This window comes from Natrix helvetica (assembly GCF_964273705.1).
Source record: "Natrix helvetica genome assembly, chromosome: 5".
NCBI lineage: Eukaryota > Metazoa > Chordata > Lepidosauria > Squamata > Natricidae > Natrix > Natrix helvetica.
The window spans coordinates 109,663,347-109,679,409 of NC_138551.1; the positions used below are offsets into that span (position 1 = coordinate 109,663,347).

The 16,063-nt window shown below is 39.9% G+C and overlaps 1 protein-coding gene across 1 annotated transcript in view; it reads left to right on the top strand.

Moving 5' to 3' along the window:
- The window catches only part of NRG3 (neuregulin 3), a gene marked incomplete at its 3' end in the record, with an annotated part of 645,607 nt that overhangs the window by 232,054 nt on the left and 397,490 nt on the right, over positions 1 to 16,063 (top strand). Inside the window, exon 2 of the mRNA XM_081954558.1 lies at positions 9,440 to 9,569. Coding sequence (XP_081810684.1) covers positions 9,440 to 9,569 — 130 coding nt within the window. The remainder of the gene's footprint in view (positions 1 to 9,439; positions 9,570 to 16,063) is intronic.

The window sequence follows — 16,063 nt, forward strand, 5'->3', positions numbered from 1 at the left end:
AATGGGGGATTCCGCTGCCCCTGTGACAGAAGGGAGTGGGTCACCCGAAACAAGGCGGCAGGGCGGTTCTCTATGGACGCTATAAGGGTGGCACAATATTGACGTTTGGCCACTCTTATTGCCACAAGGTAGGTCCTTAAGTAGGCTCTTACCTGTGTTCGGTCGGATTCGGAGCGGGAGGATCTCCACTTGCTCTCTAGGCGTCTCCTGTGGCGTTTCATCGCCCTTAGCTCCCCGTTAAACCAGGGGGCCCGGGTCGATCGTTGCCATCGGAGAGGCCGCAAAGGCGCAACCCGGTCCAAGGCACCAGCGGCCGCATTGTTCCACGCAACATCAACTCCATCAACTAATCAAAATGTAACAACACAGCCAACCAACCCACTTACAGTAACAAAGCCAGCACTCCACACACCCCCACCAATATTTATAGAAAGACAGCAGCTCCGATCATGCTTTGATTGCACAAGCATGAAGCCGAAGACACCAGCCTGAAGATGGCTAGTGGGACCTCGTCGAAACGTGGCCAAGAAACTCTCAATCTCTCAAAAGACCTGCATACCTGTACCGTGAAAATCTACGAAAACACATATATACATATATACATGCATGCATGCATGCATACACACACACACACACACACACACACACACAGACCTTATATAAGCATTCTAGGAGATTCACAGCAATCCAGAAAAACACTGCTAGAAGCAAAATCTCGACCCCACCCCTCCAGACACCAGGTCAAACCATTTGCAACTCAACCCCCATCCTAGCTGAATGCTTGGGCGAAGAGCCTGGTTAAGGCTAAGTGAATAGATATCCCTCCAGATATCAGATGGGAGGTTGTCCCAAAGGGCTGGGGAGGGGGGGCACAGAGAAGGTATGAGCCCTCTGGGTTTTATAATGGAGGCAGTGTTTGACGGAGGGCACCTGGAGCAGAGCCACTTTTCCAACCTATTCCAATGGGCAGGGAAAAGCTGGCCCTCTTTTAAAGTAATGCTATTCTTCTTTTTCTTTTGGGATTCAGATATAAAAGAGCCAAACAGCCAGAAAAAAGATAAAAGGAATCAAAGTAACTGCTTTCTTTTCCTTTCCTTTTCCTGGTTTTTTAAAAAAGGATAAAATGAATGAGGCACCGATATCCCTATATGAAAGTGTCTTTGACAGCAATGCTGCTTGGTTCCATATTCCCATATTATTAGGATGTCAGAATGATAGATGCTCCAGTGAATAATAATTCTTTTGACATTCTCCCCAAGATGAGGGAACCAGCAGAGAGTTTGAATTATGTTATTTATCTCTACCTTTCGTTCCACAAAGCCCTGCATCCTGACCTAATTCTCTCGTCTTTCTAGAGTAACAGGAAAATACAATGAGGTTATTATTTTTAGCAATTTTCCCCCCAGCTTAGTACTTCTCCGGAATTTGATTGCGTGCCCAGGTATCTTTGAATGATGAGTACAAACACAACAAGGGTGGAAAATATATCAACATTTATTTAAAAGTATGTTCCTCTCAAAACGGCAGGGCTTATTTCCAGATAAAGCTGTCTGTAATTATTCTAGAGCGGGAATAAGCTGTTCAAAATGACTACTGTGCATGCTATGCATATTTTCCCCTCTAATCCTCACGGTGTTTGATGATTTATATATTCTTCGGGCATGTTATGATGTCTGCTTTCCATGCTCACTTTCCCATATTTGGGAAACAGAAAAGTAAAGAGGGAAACTTTAAAATCACTGAAAAACTTAAAACATATTTACAGGTGATCCTTGACTTGTGACCACAGTTGATCCCAAAATGTGCATTGCTAAGCAAGACAGTTGTTAAATGAATTTCACCCCTTTTTATGACCTTTCTTGCCACTGTTGTTAAGTGAACCCCTGCATTTTTAAGTTAATCACATGGTTGATAAGTGAATCAATAAGTGAAGGTCAGAAAAGGCAATCTATCGTGTGACCCCCAGGACACTGCAACCGTCATATAGTTGCCAAGCCTCTTTTTCCAGTGACGTTGTAACCTTGAACATTCACTAAATGAAGTCATAAGTTGAGGACTACCTGTACCTGTAATTACTTTAGAGTTTGGGGTGCTCTTAATCTCCTCACTCCCCCCTGTCCTTTTGACTGTATTTGTATCAAGGCCAACACAGTTGGGGAAGACAAGTGGCTGTGGCTTCCGGCACCTCGGTTCAGCCAGCTGACTCCATCGCTGGCCATAGGGGATGAGCTACTGCCCCCTGTGGAACGGGCGCGCAATTTGGGCGTCCTCCTAGATGCCCGGCTGTCAATGGATGACCATGTGGCAGCCGTGGCAAGGGGGGCGTTCCACCAGGTTCGCCTGGTGCGCCAATTGCGCCCTCTACTGGACCGGGATGCCCTACGCACAGTCACTCATGCGCTGGTGACGTCTCGCCTAGATTACTGTAATGCTCTCTACATGGGGCTTCCCTTGGGACGCGCCCGGAGACTGCAGCTAGTCCAGAATGCGGCCGCGTGGGTTATCATGGGGAGGTCTAGATACTCCCACGTAACACCGCTCCTGTGCGAGCTGCACTGGCTACCTGTGGTTTTTCGGGTGCGTTTCAAGGTCCTGATTACTATCTTTAAAGCGCTCCATGGCTCAGGACCTAGTTACTTGCGGGATCGCATCCTCCCACATACATCCCTGCGGCCAATCCGCTCTCACAGGGAGGGCCTTCTCCAAGTGCCGTCCACTAGGCAATGCCAGCGGGCGGTGCCAAGGAGTAGAGCCTTCTCTGTGATGGGCCCAACCCTCTGGAATGACCTCCCCCCCGACATTAGAACCACCTCGGACTTCCGCTCCTTCCGACAAAAATTGAAGACTCACCTGTTCCGACTAGCTGGCCTGGCATGATTATAAATGTTACATCTATGAACTCCTGGTAGTATATTCTCATCTGGTTATTTTAAGGGTAATGTTTTAGTTTTAATTGTTTTTAGGGCTTTTAGCCTCATATTTATTTATTCTTCTGTACAGTACTCTTAATTTTAACCTCCTCCACATACATACATATATTTATAGTTCTATTTATATTTGTATTTTATCTGTGATTTATTGTGGACTGTACACTGCCCCGAGTCCCTTTTTGGGAGAGGGGGCGGTTTAGAAATGTGAATAAATAATAATAATAATAATAAGATCAAAGCAGCAAGAACAATAGAAAATTTGGTAAGGTATCTTTAACACCCTCTGGGTATAAATGTAGAATTAAAGGTAAAGATAAAGGTTCTCCTCACACATATGTGCTAGTCGTTCCTCACTTTAGCAGGCAACCGTCATATAGTTGCCAAGCCTCTTTTTCCAGTGACGTTGTAACCTTGAACATTCACTAAATGAAGTCATAAGTTGAGGACTACCTGTACCTGTAATTACTTTAGAGTTTGGGGTGCTCTTAATCTCCTCACTCCCCCCTGTCCTTTTGACTGTATTTGTATCAAGGCCAACACAGTTGGGGAAGATCAAAGCAGCAAGAACAATAGAAAATTTGGTAAGGTATCTTTAACACCCTCTGGGTATAAATGTAGAATTAAAGGTAAAGATAAAGGTTCTCCTCACACATATGTGCTAGTCGTTCCTCACTTTAGCAGGCGGTGCTCATCTCCATTTCTAAGCCAAAGAGCTAGCACTATCCGAAGATATCTCCGTGGTCATGTGGCCGGCATGACTTAATGCCGAAAGCACACGGAACACTGTTACCTTCCCACCAAAGGTGGTTCCTGTTTTTCTACTTGCATTTTTACATGCTTTCGAACTGCTAGGTTGGCAGAAGCTGGGACAAATAATGAGAGCTCACTCCATTACGTGGCACTAGAAATTTGAATCACCGAATTGCCAACCTTCCTGATCGACAAGTTCAGCGTCTTAGCCACTGAGCCACAGCATCCCTTAGAATTATGTACAGTGCAATAGGAATCTCTCAGGCTCATTTATAGTGAGGTGCTTTGCAGTCTCTGACAACGTATTGAAATATATACTTCCTGCTTGTCTCCCCATCTAGGCCAAGTTGCCATTTAGGAGAGCAGCTGCCAACTGATTTGACTTCCACATCTTAATTGTTTATCTCTGTGAATTTTTTTCTCCAGAGTTCCTACAATCTTTCATTGCCTTTAACTTGAAAGAAAAAAGTAGCAAAAGGCAAAAGGTATTAGATTTAACCTAGTATAGTCCTTTTCTCCCATATTTTTCCCCTGCTAAGCTAAGCTTGATTCTTTTTTGTCATCCAGGGAGTTTCTTCAGCTTCAAGATATTCTTGAGATGTTATTCAAAGCAGTTGGTAGGGAGGAAATAGCTGTTTTCCAAAAGTTATTGATAAAGAAGGAGATTTGATAAGTGGTAGCATCAGATAAGAAAAACAAAGTTGACCAATTTATATTGCTTCATGTTCCTATCTGCTACTGGCCTTTGCTGGTATTTTAACTTTGAGCAGATATTGTAGAAATAGATGCTCTAGGACAGGGGTGGCGAACAAGTTCGACAAAAAGAGCCAAAATTTTAAACTGTGAGAGTCAGAGAGCCACACCACGCAGTGACCTGCCAAAACAGACAAACACTCACACAAAAGCATATAATTTTAACAATAATATATTAAACACATAATACGGTCTTGCCACGCCCCTGGCGACGCGACGACGCTTGCCTGCGCTCCACCAGCTCGGCTGGGAACGGAGACGTTTCCTCAGCGGAGCGGAGCGCCTGAAAGGGACGCAGGCTCAGCCTGCCAGGCTGCCACCACTCCACTGAAGACATTGCTGAGCAGAGAAACGTCTCCGTTCCCAGCCGAGCTGATGGAGCGCAGGCAAGCGTCGTCGCGTCGCCAGGGGCGGGGCAAGACCGTACTTCCAGGTTTAGCGCCGAAAGGGAGCGCGCGATCCGGGTTTAGCGCCGAAAGGGAGCGCGCGCGATCCGGTGTGATCCAGCAGGAACCCACCACTGCACACGGGTCCCCCCGCTCTCTGGCCCGTGCAGTTGTTTCCGAGGGATGGGAGACGTGATGACACAGCCTGGGGGCGGGACTACGCGCTCGGAGATCTCTCCTCAGAGGTCCCTCCTCAGAAGCAGCATAACAAAATCCAAACTTGGCAAAGAGCCACAGTATACAAAATAATGATAAGAGGCAAAGAGCCGCATTCATTTTGGCCGGGAGCCGCATGCGGCTCGAGAGCCGCGTGTTCGCCACCCCTGCTCTAGGACATAAAAAAGCACAGTTGCCTTAGATATCTGATGTGTTGTATCGCATTTTGAGAACTTCACTGTTTCAGCGACAATGATCCCAGAGGGATAGTACTGTTGGTTGTCATGATCAAACTGATTATTCAGTTTTTTATATTTCTTTTAACTCCAATTTTAGAAAAATACCAAAACCCTAGGGAGAAGTCATAGAGACAACAGTGTAGTCTATATTGCTCTTGACCTAATGTTGTTGTTCAATCACTGGGTCATGTCCGACTTTTCACATCTCCATGGACCACAGCACTCCAGGCCCCCCCTGTCCTCCCGTCTCCTGTAATTTCTCCAAATTCATGTTCTTTCTATCAATTACATTATTTAACCATCTCCTCCTCGTCCCCCTCTCCTTTTCCCTTGTATTTGGGCTTCATGACCTAATACCTTATTACAATATTTCATGTGTAAGTGTTATCTATTCTCACTAGAATCTATCCCATTGTGGATTCTCCTTCCCATGCCACATAGTACCTCCTGGGTCTTGTTCCATTTGTGTATCACAAGGTCCAAGAAACATGTTTCTGGGATCTTAAGCTAAGCCAACTAGGTTTAAACATAATGCTCAGTCAAGGGATCTATAGACATGGCTCATGGCCGAGAAGATAGCTGGTGATGCATTGAACAGAAGTGGGAGGGAGAGTCTCTGCAAGAAGAAGAATTAAACCAAGGTAACTCTGCCTTTATAGTAAAATATCAAGGACATTAATATTGATAAAAAAACATGGCAGCCATCCAGTCTCACCACTCAAAGGCAATGTTAATGCTCATGGGTTATAAAATATTTACTTCCTCCTTTTTTTGAAAGGCAGAATTCAAGGTGTATTCCCCATGTTTTGAATCTTTTCACTGTGAATTTTAAAGTGGCAGGTCTGCAAAACTTTGGAAAGAGAGACGGGGCAGGCAACAAAATTCATCTTCAGTGCCACTTGACCAACTAATGAAGAAGAAACAAAGCATCCCTTCCATTCCAGTTGGATTGGTGAACATATAATGGTTCTTAAGTTATCCCTAATTGTAAGCCAATCTGCTATTTCCCTTGAGAGGTGAAACAAAATTAAGTAATCTTTGCAACTATAGGAAGTCCCAAAGGTGCTTTTTCCAAAAGGCAACTAGACTTTCTAGGTTTTTTTAAAAAATGTTTTGCTTCTCATCCAAGATGCTTCTTCAGTCCTAATGCATGGGTGGGCTGACACGTTTCAAAGACATCTAGTTATAGGGAGATTTTTATACTAATGTATTAATATAAACACTGATCATAAATAATAAATGTATTATTATTATTATTATTATTATTATTATTATTATTATTATTATTATTATTATTAGCATTAGCATTAGCATTAGCATTAGCATTAGCATTAGCATTAGCATTAGCATTAGCATCATCTCTGTTGTACGCCACCCAGAATTGCTTGTGAAATGGGTGCCTATTTATATTGGCTGAAGAAATACATAAGAAAGACATTTAGGAAGATTTAGGTATATTTCATTTATATGTTGACTACTTGGAAATCATGGAAAGATATATTTGAGATGAAATTATACAGAATAATGGGTTAAATTATGGGAGGTAAGAGGATCTATGAGGAAATGCAGAATATCAATAAGAACAACGCTACAATAAAATGACTTTCCCAGAATATGTTCCTTCATTTACTGAAAGCCTTATATACAGCCTGTCAAAATAAAGATTTCCCCAGGCAGCTTTTAAAGTATCTTTAATAATATTTTTAAATCAATCCATATCGCTAAAGCAGCAGCTAATAACTAAATAGAAGATTACACATCAGTGCTTAAAAAAACAGTTTGAAAAATGAATCCATCATTTTAACCAAAAAGAGGTTGAAAACATAAATCAAAGTTGCTAAATGTACTTTTCTGAAAGAATTGTGCAAAAAGAGTTGACACTCGCAATGCCTTCTACCAATAAGTTGTGAAAGAAGGAAATATTTAAATATTTTAAGAACATGGTAAAAATGAACTTCCTTCAATATTCCAGATTTTTTCCTTTGTCACTCATGATGAAGCATGAAACAAAAATTAGAAGAAAAAAAGAGAAAGGGTGCTTGTAGCCCTGAATGTGCATTTTTCACACATTTCAGAGGTGCAAAGTATAAATTACATGCAAGGAGACATCCAAACCCCACATGAACCTTATGTGAAGAAGCTATAGAAGATTGGTGCAATTTTCCAAAGACTGGACAAAACTAGACAGCTTCATATTTCAGTTGAGTTTCTTCTTGTATTTCTGTTCTTGGGTTTCTGGGTTTTTTTTTCTTAGGGGGGGGGGGAGAAAAATTAAATTTCTTATAGCATTAACCAAGGTGACAATCATATATATATATATATATATATATATATATATATATATATATATGTATGTATGTATGTATGTATGTATGTATGTATGTATGTATGTATGTATGTATGTATTTGTGTTACAACCCCTGGTATGACATATATATATATGTCCAAGGCAAAAGATTCCCCAAAGTTCCATTTTAATAGAGATGTCATGTTGGCACATCTGGGAAAACCCAAATCTAAAAGCTTCCAGGCTTTCCCCACCCAATTGAAAGTTCAAGATCTTGCCCCTACACCCACAAGTCCACCACATGGTCCAATCTCCCACTGCCACATTGGCAGTTTCCACCCATCCAGTTCCAGCCAGGTGTAGACACAATGGATGACCTTGGCTTTCCAGAAAGAATGTTATTATGGCTACATATCACCCAACTCCGTATCAGTCCCTACTGGATTTCAAATTCACATTCTGATTGGCAAAGATGAAAATGAGGAGATGGTGATTGTAAGAGCTCATGCATGAAGTGTGAAAGGGCCAGTGTGGTCCCTGGCATCTTATTCAATGTGAAACTTCAGAGAGATTCAAACAAATAAGACTAGACCACACCAACCAATGCAAGCCTCACATGTTCCACTTCCCCATCGTTGCTTTCAGAACCAGTGACTGATGTGGACCTAACCATCTCTCCCTTTCTTACCTACATAATGAGAACAATAATCAGTGAGAACAATTAACTAGTGGAGCAGCTGGCCACTGAAGGGGACTCCATCACTGGAGGTTTTTCTTCTCTTAATTTAATAAGTCCTACTGTCGAGCCCAAATTTGACATATGTGTAGCCATTTTATATAGCTCTCTATTATACTCATTTATTCCTTTTTCTTTACTATGTAAGGTTTTTTTTCACCACATTCTTAAGGTGGGGGAGGAGTGAATAGATAGTGAGGATTGTTTTGGCTAGGTGACCCTCTTCCCTGTGGGAACAGAGGCTGCTTCTGCTGAGAACAGAAGGTGGAGTTTGAAGACACTGCACAATGTGGCTTGAGTGTTTATTGGAGAGTGTAACTTTTTAGGAATGTTTTTAACTTATAATATTATGTGGTGTAATTCCAGTTTGTGTCAGATCCAGAATTACAACAGACTTGTAATTCCAATTTGATGTCAAATTTCCAGTGCCAATTTGATGTCTACCTAAATAAAAGAAATTTGTTTCTGAAGATGGACTTTGCACATTTTTTTTCTGAATGGGTTTCATCACTTGAAAACCTGACATTACTCAAGTCAGCCAGAAGTCCCACTGGAGGGTCTTAAGAAGAGCCTGGATAGCAATTTGTCTGGGTCTCTTGCTTAAATAAAGAGTTGGGCTAGAAGACCTCCAATGTCCCTTCCAACTCTATTGTTCTATGTTCTACGATGCTTCAAGAAACATCATGGAGCCTGTACTAGGAACTATGATCAGAGAAAATAAGAATCTCCTATTTCTTTCCATAGGTCTGGGGATATATCCTTAATAGAAATGCATTTCATGCCAAACCAATCTTATTTCATTCTTCAATGTAGTGACTAAATTTGTAGACCAGTGAAATACTGTGGACATAATATACTTAGACTTCAGCAGAGCATTTGACAAAGTAGACCACAATCTACTTCTTGGTAAGATAGAAAAAAGTGGGATAGATAGCGTCAAAATCAGATGGATTTGTAACTGGCTGGCATCTTCAACTACAGTAATTATTTTGAAATTTAGAGCTGACGAATGCTGTAATTTCCATCGTCGCTCAACCCTCCTAGCTGAGTCTTTTTAAAGTAAAAGTTGATGGTCTGTGGGAATAATATCTATTGTATTAAAATGTGTTTTTACTCCATTCTGTTTTTTCCTTCTTCTCTAGATACCACAACCTATTCCATTGAACAATCTGAGCACTTTAAGCCATGCAAGGATAAGGATCTTGCATACTGTCTTCATGATGGTGAATGCTTTGTCATTGAAACTCTAACAGGATCTCACAAGCACTGCAGGTAAGACATTTTTTTAATTTATATAAAAGGTTGATCATCGTTGTGTTTTTATAAATCAAGGTAACATTCATATGCACACCTGCGCCCAGATTAAAACAAGCAAAATAAATATACCTATCTTAAAACATTACTTAAAAAAAAACAGAAAGAAGGAAACCTGATTAGATTTCATGTCTAAAGCTCATGACAATCTGCCGGTAAAGATTGCTGATGGTACCCGTGAACACTCTCTATCAATGAATAATGAGGATGAGAACCGTGATTCTCATTAAGCTGGTTTTCCCCAAACTCTAGATAATTTGTTGTTGGAAAGTAGAAGCTGATTAGAAGGTATGCATTTAGAGGTGGAAGTTGTTTTCATTATTTTATTACTAGGTGATTTTTTTTACTTCCCTTTATATGTGAAAAAAAAGAATATTGATAAAGGGCCCTCAGATGTTCAATAGAGGTTTGCTGAACTACTGTATAATTTAATTAATGTTTGAGAAAACCATTCACTTGAGGATTGAGGGATTTATGGATAGGGACCATCGGTGGTGCTTGCTGTCCTGTAGAAGCAAGGTTTTATATGCAAGAATGCCGGCCAATGGTTAACATCCAATTAACATTCCTTATTACCAAATGGGGGTTTCTTATACCAAAAGGATGCTTATTATTTTATCATTTGGGGAGAATTTGGATTCAGAAAAATCACAAGTTTTATTTTGTGAGTTATTAGATGTTCAGGTATTGCAATGCTTTTCTTATTGTTATAGCAACTTTCACACATGTATACATTTCATTCGTAAATTGGTTTATGCCTACATTTCTCAATGTAAATGAGATAAGTTTAGAATGAAGAGAATAGTCACATCAGTTTCTTCAGATTACTGGCTCCATCCAATCTTAGTAGTATTTATTTTTCTGCCCATGTTATGTTTTATTAGAATTCTTTTCTCGTCTGAAAGTTGGCAAAGTTGTCCCCAGTTAGGATTTTTTTTGACTTCTTCTATTGAAGTGATTGCATTCTGCCATTATTTAACAGCATTCATGCCGATGCCTATTTCTTTAATGCATGAATTCTTTAGTTGTGAAGTTCCCTTTACAAGGCTCTAAATTTATGATTTTGAATTTGGTGACTAATTTCACAGTAGCCTCCCAGGAACCTCAGAAGTAAGTAGCTCGAAAGAAGACAAACATCCTTTGGGCTCTGGACTAAGTCACCTAAAAAAAACAGCTCCTTTGCTTGCTTTAAGTCCGCATTAAGCCCAGTGCCCAGATTCATCTTGACCTATACCAATTGAGTGAGCGGGCAATAAATCTCCAATAACCTCTTTGGAAATTACCTACCTGAGGCTGTTCAGTTCGGTTGCTTCAGTGGGCAATGAGCCAGATCTCAGTTGCCATATTTATCACTATGTTTGCACTGAATTGCTTTCATCCGCTTGCATAAAAGGGGAAATGAATCTGTCTAGATTTGGATGCTAAAAGTCAAAGATAGACAGATGATAGTTGGTTGATTGGCCCTGTCCCGGAAACAAATGCCCTATGGCCCTTAATGGCCATTGCAGAGTGTGGCCCTAATTTTATTTATTAAATTTCTACTCTGCCTATCTCACTTGAGGGATTCTGAGTGAATGGTAATATATATTTGCTTAGGGTATTTGAACAATTGATTTACTCATTCTGCCTAAGTCAAGTATTTTCAAACTATATTCCTTCCTCTTCAATTGGCCTGTATCTGTTAGGATCAGTGTATTCTCAACCTTGTCAAATTTAAGAATTCTAGGAGTTGAAGTCCTCCAAAAAGATTGAGAATACTGTAAACTCTGAAGTGAACCTGGCTGAAGCCATCTCGTGCTACCTCATAGTTGCCACAAAGCCAGAAAGTGGGAAGGGAGGGGGGAAGTAGATAGCCCGGCTCCAGTCAAAACAAAATGCTTTCTTGTGGGAACCAAGGTCATTGAAACAGGTGACCACTGAAAGTGGAAAAGAGCCTGCCTTCCATTTTCATTGGACAATGTGACCGGTGAAACCTGGGAGGGGGGAGTTTGATTCTTTTAATTAGGTGAAAACTGTGGGAACTGTCAGAGTTGGTTTTCACTGGCTGTGCTGACATGATGAATCCAATAAACATATCCGTTGAGGAATCTACCTGCCTCAGAGTTATGCTTTCAATGGGTGCATTACTTGGAACACTGACAAATACACTGTGTTAGGCAATGTGACCTTTTCTTAATTTATGGCCCAACCTCCTATGACAAATCATTTCAAAACACACTTTTGAATTCTAGAGCTGTGTTTAAATATTTGGAGTAAGGAAGGGCTCCTGAGCAGACAAACACTTCCCATTTACATTCAGTAGCACTCCAAAAGTATTTGCCAGTCCTCAAATCCATCAATCTTAGAATAGTCACTGTCTGAGTACCGAGTTGCTTTTCTTTTTTCCTTTCAATCACATATGCTTCATGGATCATTCACCGCTTCCCCTATTTACTTTTTCCTCTTAAAAGGTATAGGTTCCCCTCACACATATGTGCTAGTCGTTCCCAGCTCTAGGGGACAGTGCTTCATCTCTATTTCAAAGCTGAAGACATCTCCATGGTCATGTAGCCAGCATGACTAAACGCTAAACGCCAAAGGCGCACGGAATGCTGTTACCTTCCCATCAAAGGTGGTCCCTATTTTTCTACTTGCATTTTTTATATGCTTTCAAACTGCTAGGTTGGCAGAAGCTGGAACAAGGAATGGGAGCTCACTCAGGTATGTGGTGCCAGGGATTCAAACCTCTAAATAGCTGACCTTTCTGATCAACAAGTCTTAGCCACTGAGCCACCGCATCCTCTTTTTCCCTCCCTAGTTTAATAAGCAAAGATCTGAATGAGCTGTTCACATGGGCATATAGACTTCCCAAAGTCACCAAACTTTCTAAGAAATATTACTCTTATCTCATTCAAGGCCAAGATCGTGGTTGAGTGTAATCAAACAAATCAGATTTTTAAAGCCAGCATCAAACTCTGGGGTTTTCAGCCAATTAATCATCCCAGCTTATTTAGACACTTTAAACCAACATCCCAGATGTATGTGTCATGAATTATGGTTGATGTGAACTAGCGCATTACCTGTTAACTATATGAAACCCATACATGATTTCCAAACCAAATATTTTTTAAAGGTCTGAAATGAAAACAATGCAAGTGTCAAGAATCAGCAAAAAAATATATGGGTTTAATACAGATTTTACTGGAAGAAATTTTGCTGTTATTTTGTGTTTATGTCAAAGGGAGGAACTAATGATGCACAGAACAATTGCGCCAATGGAGCTGATTTGAAGTTAAGTGAGAGCTGAAATTGCTTCAAGTGGCATATTTTAAGAACCATTCTCATTGAACACCTGAGACAAGCTGAAATATCTAAGATAGCAGGCTTAACATTCCACTATTAGCTGCTGCTTTGCACTATTATTTGTGTTATGTCAAACAAGCACGCAGCACTGGCTGAATGATGCAGTTGTTACAAGAATTATTTCAGGAAAGGAGAAGAGTTGTGTTAAGCAAACCTTCAAGAATGCTGACTTAGACTAAAGAAGCTTCCTACTGTCCACCCATATTTATTTATGCTGATTTTTTTAAAAAAGCAGAACACTTCTATGGGCTGCGATGAGTTGTTTAGTTCTATAAAACTGAATATTCTCCTTGACTGCCATTTTTCCCCCTAAATTGCCATTAGGGTTCCTTGAAAAATCATGAAATCTTTCTAAGAAAACAAAATAGATTTTTGCTGTGGTTACTGTTTACGTGTTTGCTGATCTTTACATCGGCAACGAGCATCTTTTCTTGCTGGCCGAGGTGAGTGGATGGAACAATTTTTATATCCATGAAAGTTGGGAAGTCACATTGTCACATGAGGACTAAATCAACCTGGCTGTTGTGGTTGCTGCCGGCATATGTGACTTGGCTGGCTGACATAGGGTTGTGAAAAATATGTTGGTGATGATGATGAGGTTATTGGTTTTGGAAAACTCCTGGACTTGCTATCCACCCTCATTTCATGAACTATATCCATTGTTGCTATGATAATTGTGGCCATTTCTGTCATAACTGTTTAGTTTGCTGCAGAAAAGAAGCAAGTCTTGATGTGGACATGTAGCTACACAATCTTGTAGTTTCATTCAAAGTTGTTCTTTCTCATCTTTGTCACATCCAGTTTTGGGGTCATAGGCCAAAACTGGATAATCAGCAGGATCAATAACAGCTAATATGGGGCAGTTAAAGTGTTGCTGGACCTCAGCAACATGGCTGCACAGATCAGCACCTGCTATGATAACCACAGCATTGTGGTTGGACACACCATGGTAGATTAGCTCATATCCTTCATCCCTATCACAACATTTCCAATGTTCTAACACATATGCATGTGATATCCACCCTGCAGTATGATTTTGCCAAACTCACAGCTGTGTCCAGTCAAAGTGACAATGTTCACTATGGCGGTGCATAATTGAGATGCTTGAGCTATTTTCTTTGGCTGGTTCCACCTTTGCCGTTAGTTGAAATAAAACATTATCGATTGCAGGAGGGCATTTGCCAGGGGTATCAACAAGGAAAAGTAGATCTCACTATGAATCACTTCCATATTGTTGCCAAGAAAACATTTTTATTTATTTATTTTAGAATTCTTTATTGGCCAAGTGTGATTGGACACATAATTTGTCTCTGGTGCAGAAGCTCTCAGTGTACCTTATAAGCAATTAGATGTAAATCATGATCATAATCATAAAATACAATCATCATAAATCATAAGATACAGTGATAGTCATAGGATACTAAACAAGCAAACAGCATACATTGTAATAGGACACTAAATAAAGGCAATCAACATAAATCATGAGATACAAACAACAAAGTCATAAGAAGCTAATGAAATAGATCATAGAAAAGTGGAAGAGGTAAGACAGATGATGGGTAATACAGGCCTACTAGATGGTTTGACATCCAAGGGCATAGGCAGAGTTTTTGTATCCATGTGGTCTCCGAGAGATCATCTTGAGAATATTTTACCTAGACGAAGGAGAAATATGGTACTGTAGAAGAATAAAATTTGGGGAATCCTAATCAGAGAACTCTGCACTGGTAACATTTACTAGATGATCTTGAATAGTAATTGTTTAGCCTATGGAAAAGGCTTAGAAGTAGCCTGGACCACCATGGTTTACATTAACTAATCTTCAGGCATATACTTAATATAAGATAGGGATAGAAATGTTATAATTACATTCCAGATATGTATCAGAAAGAACGCAAATGGGGCATGCCAGATGTTCACATATAAAGTCAAATATTGGCCAAATGTTTAATGTATATGCAAATATTCTGAGGAATGTGGAGTTTAATCTGGATAAATATTCTGAAAAGTGCACACTTAACTGTTTTAAAGGAGGTTCTGCTCCATTTAATTATTTCTTTCAGACAAACAATTAAACCATGTCTTCCCTCCCCTATTTAAGCAAGACCAAAGAACTAAATCAAAACAGCACTTGGGTTCTTTGCAAGTTCAACAAGCAACTTAAACTTGCATTTGTAACTCAAGATGAAATATTAGCAACAGACAGAACAAAGTGATTTAAATCTGCATTCGGTTTCCCAAGCATTCTGCTTAAGCTGCTTAACTTTGATTAGGAAATTAGATTCAAAAGAGTAATAATGTATAGTAGCTTTGCCTTTGTTTTTCCAACTCTTTCTACATGCTTGAAAAAGGAGATGAAAAGTTGTATAATCAGTTCTGATTTAATTTTCTGAATAATGTTCCCAAGGTCATGAGGTTTACCTTTTAAAACAACATACAATCTTCAGTTTCATAAGATTAAAAAAAAACTCCTTTCAATATTGACGAACATGTTCTGCATACCTTAAATGTCATTTGTTGTTTATATTTGCAGCTATTCTCACCTTCATATAAATAGTATAACATTATAAATTTTATTATACATTGAGATGAAAATGATGATGAGGTTCAGAAGAACTGTGCTTCAAATATTACGACAAGACAGGCCATCAGAGGGCAACCAATTAGATTTGGTGAAGAAAAAATGAGTATCAAGTATAAATGAACATAGGAATATATTTGCATACAGTGTTTTTATTTTCATTGTTAAAATATACTCGTATAAGGAAAACAACAGAATTTTCCTTTGATGCTTCTACGCTGATTAGCATTTCAAAGGCAAAGCTCAGCGCCATCAATTTCTTAAGATTTCTATTCCAGTTAATTTCTCTTCCACTCCACAGGTAGATATTACTGACTGTTACTGATGAGAAATCCATTCCCTTGGAAGTTTTATCCCATGTTATGATGAATTGTACTTTTGAGAATTATAGCAGTCAGCACCACAAGAGAGCTGAAATCTATACTTCACTGAATTTAGCAGTGCAGCTCTCAGCCAACACACAAAAAGAATGCATTTTGAAACGTGTACATTCAAAGGGAAATAAAAACTCCCCGTTGGCCTCCCACAA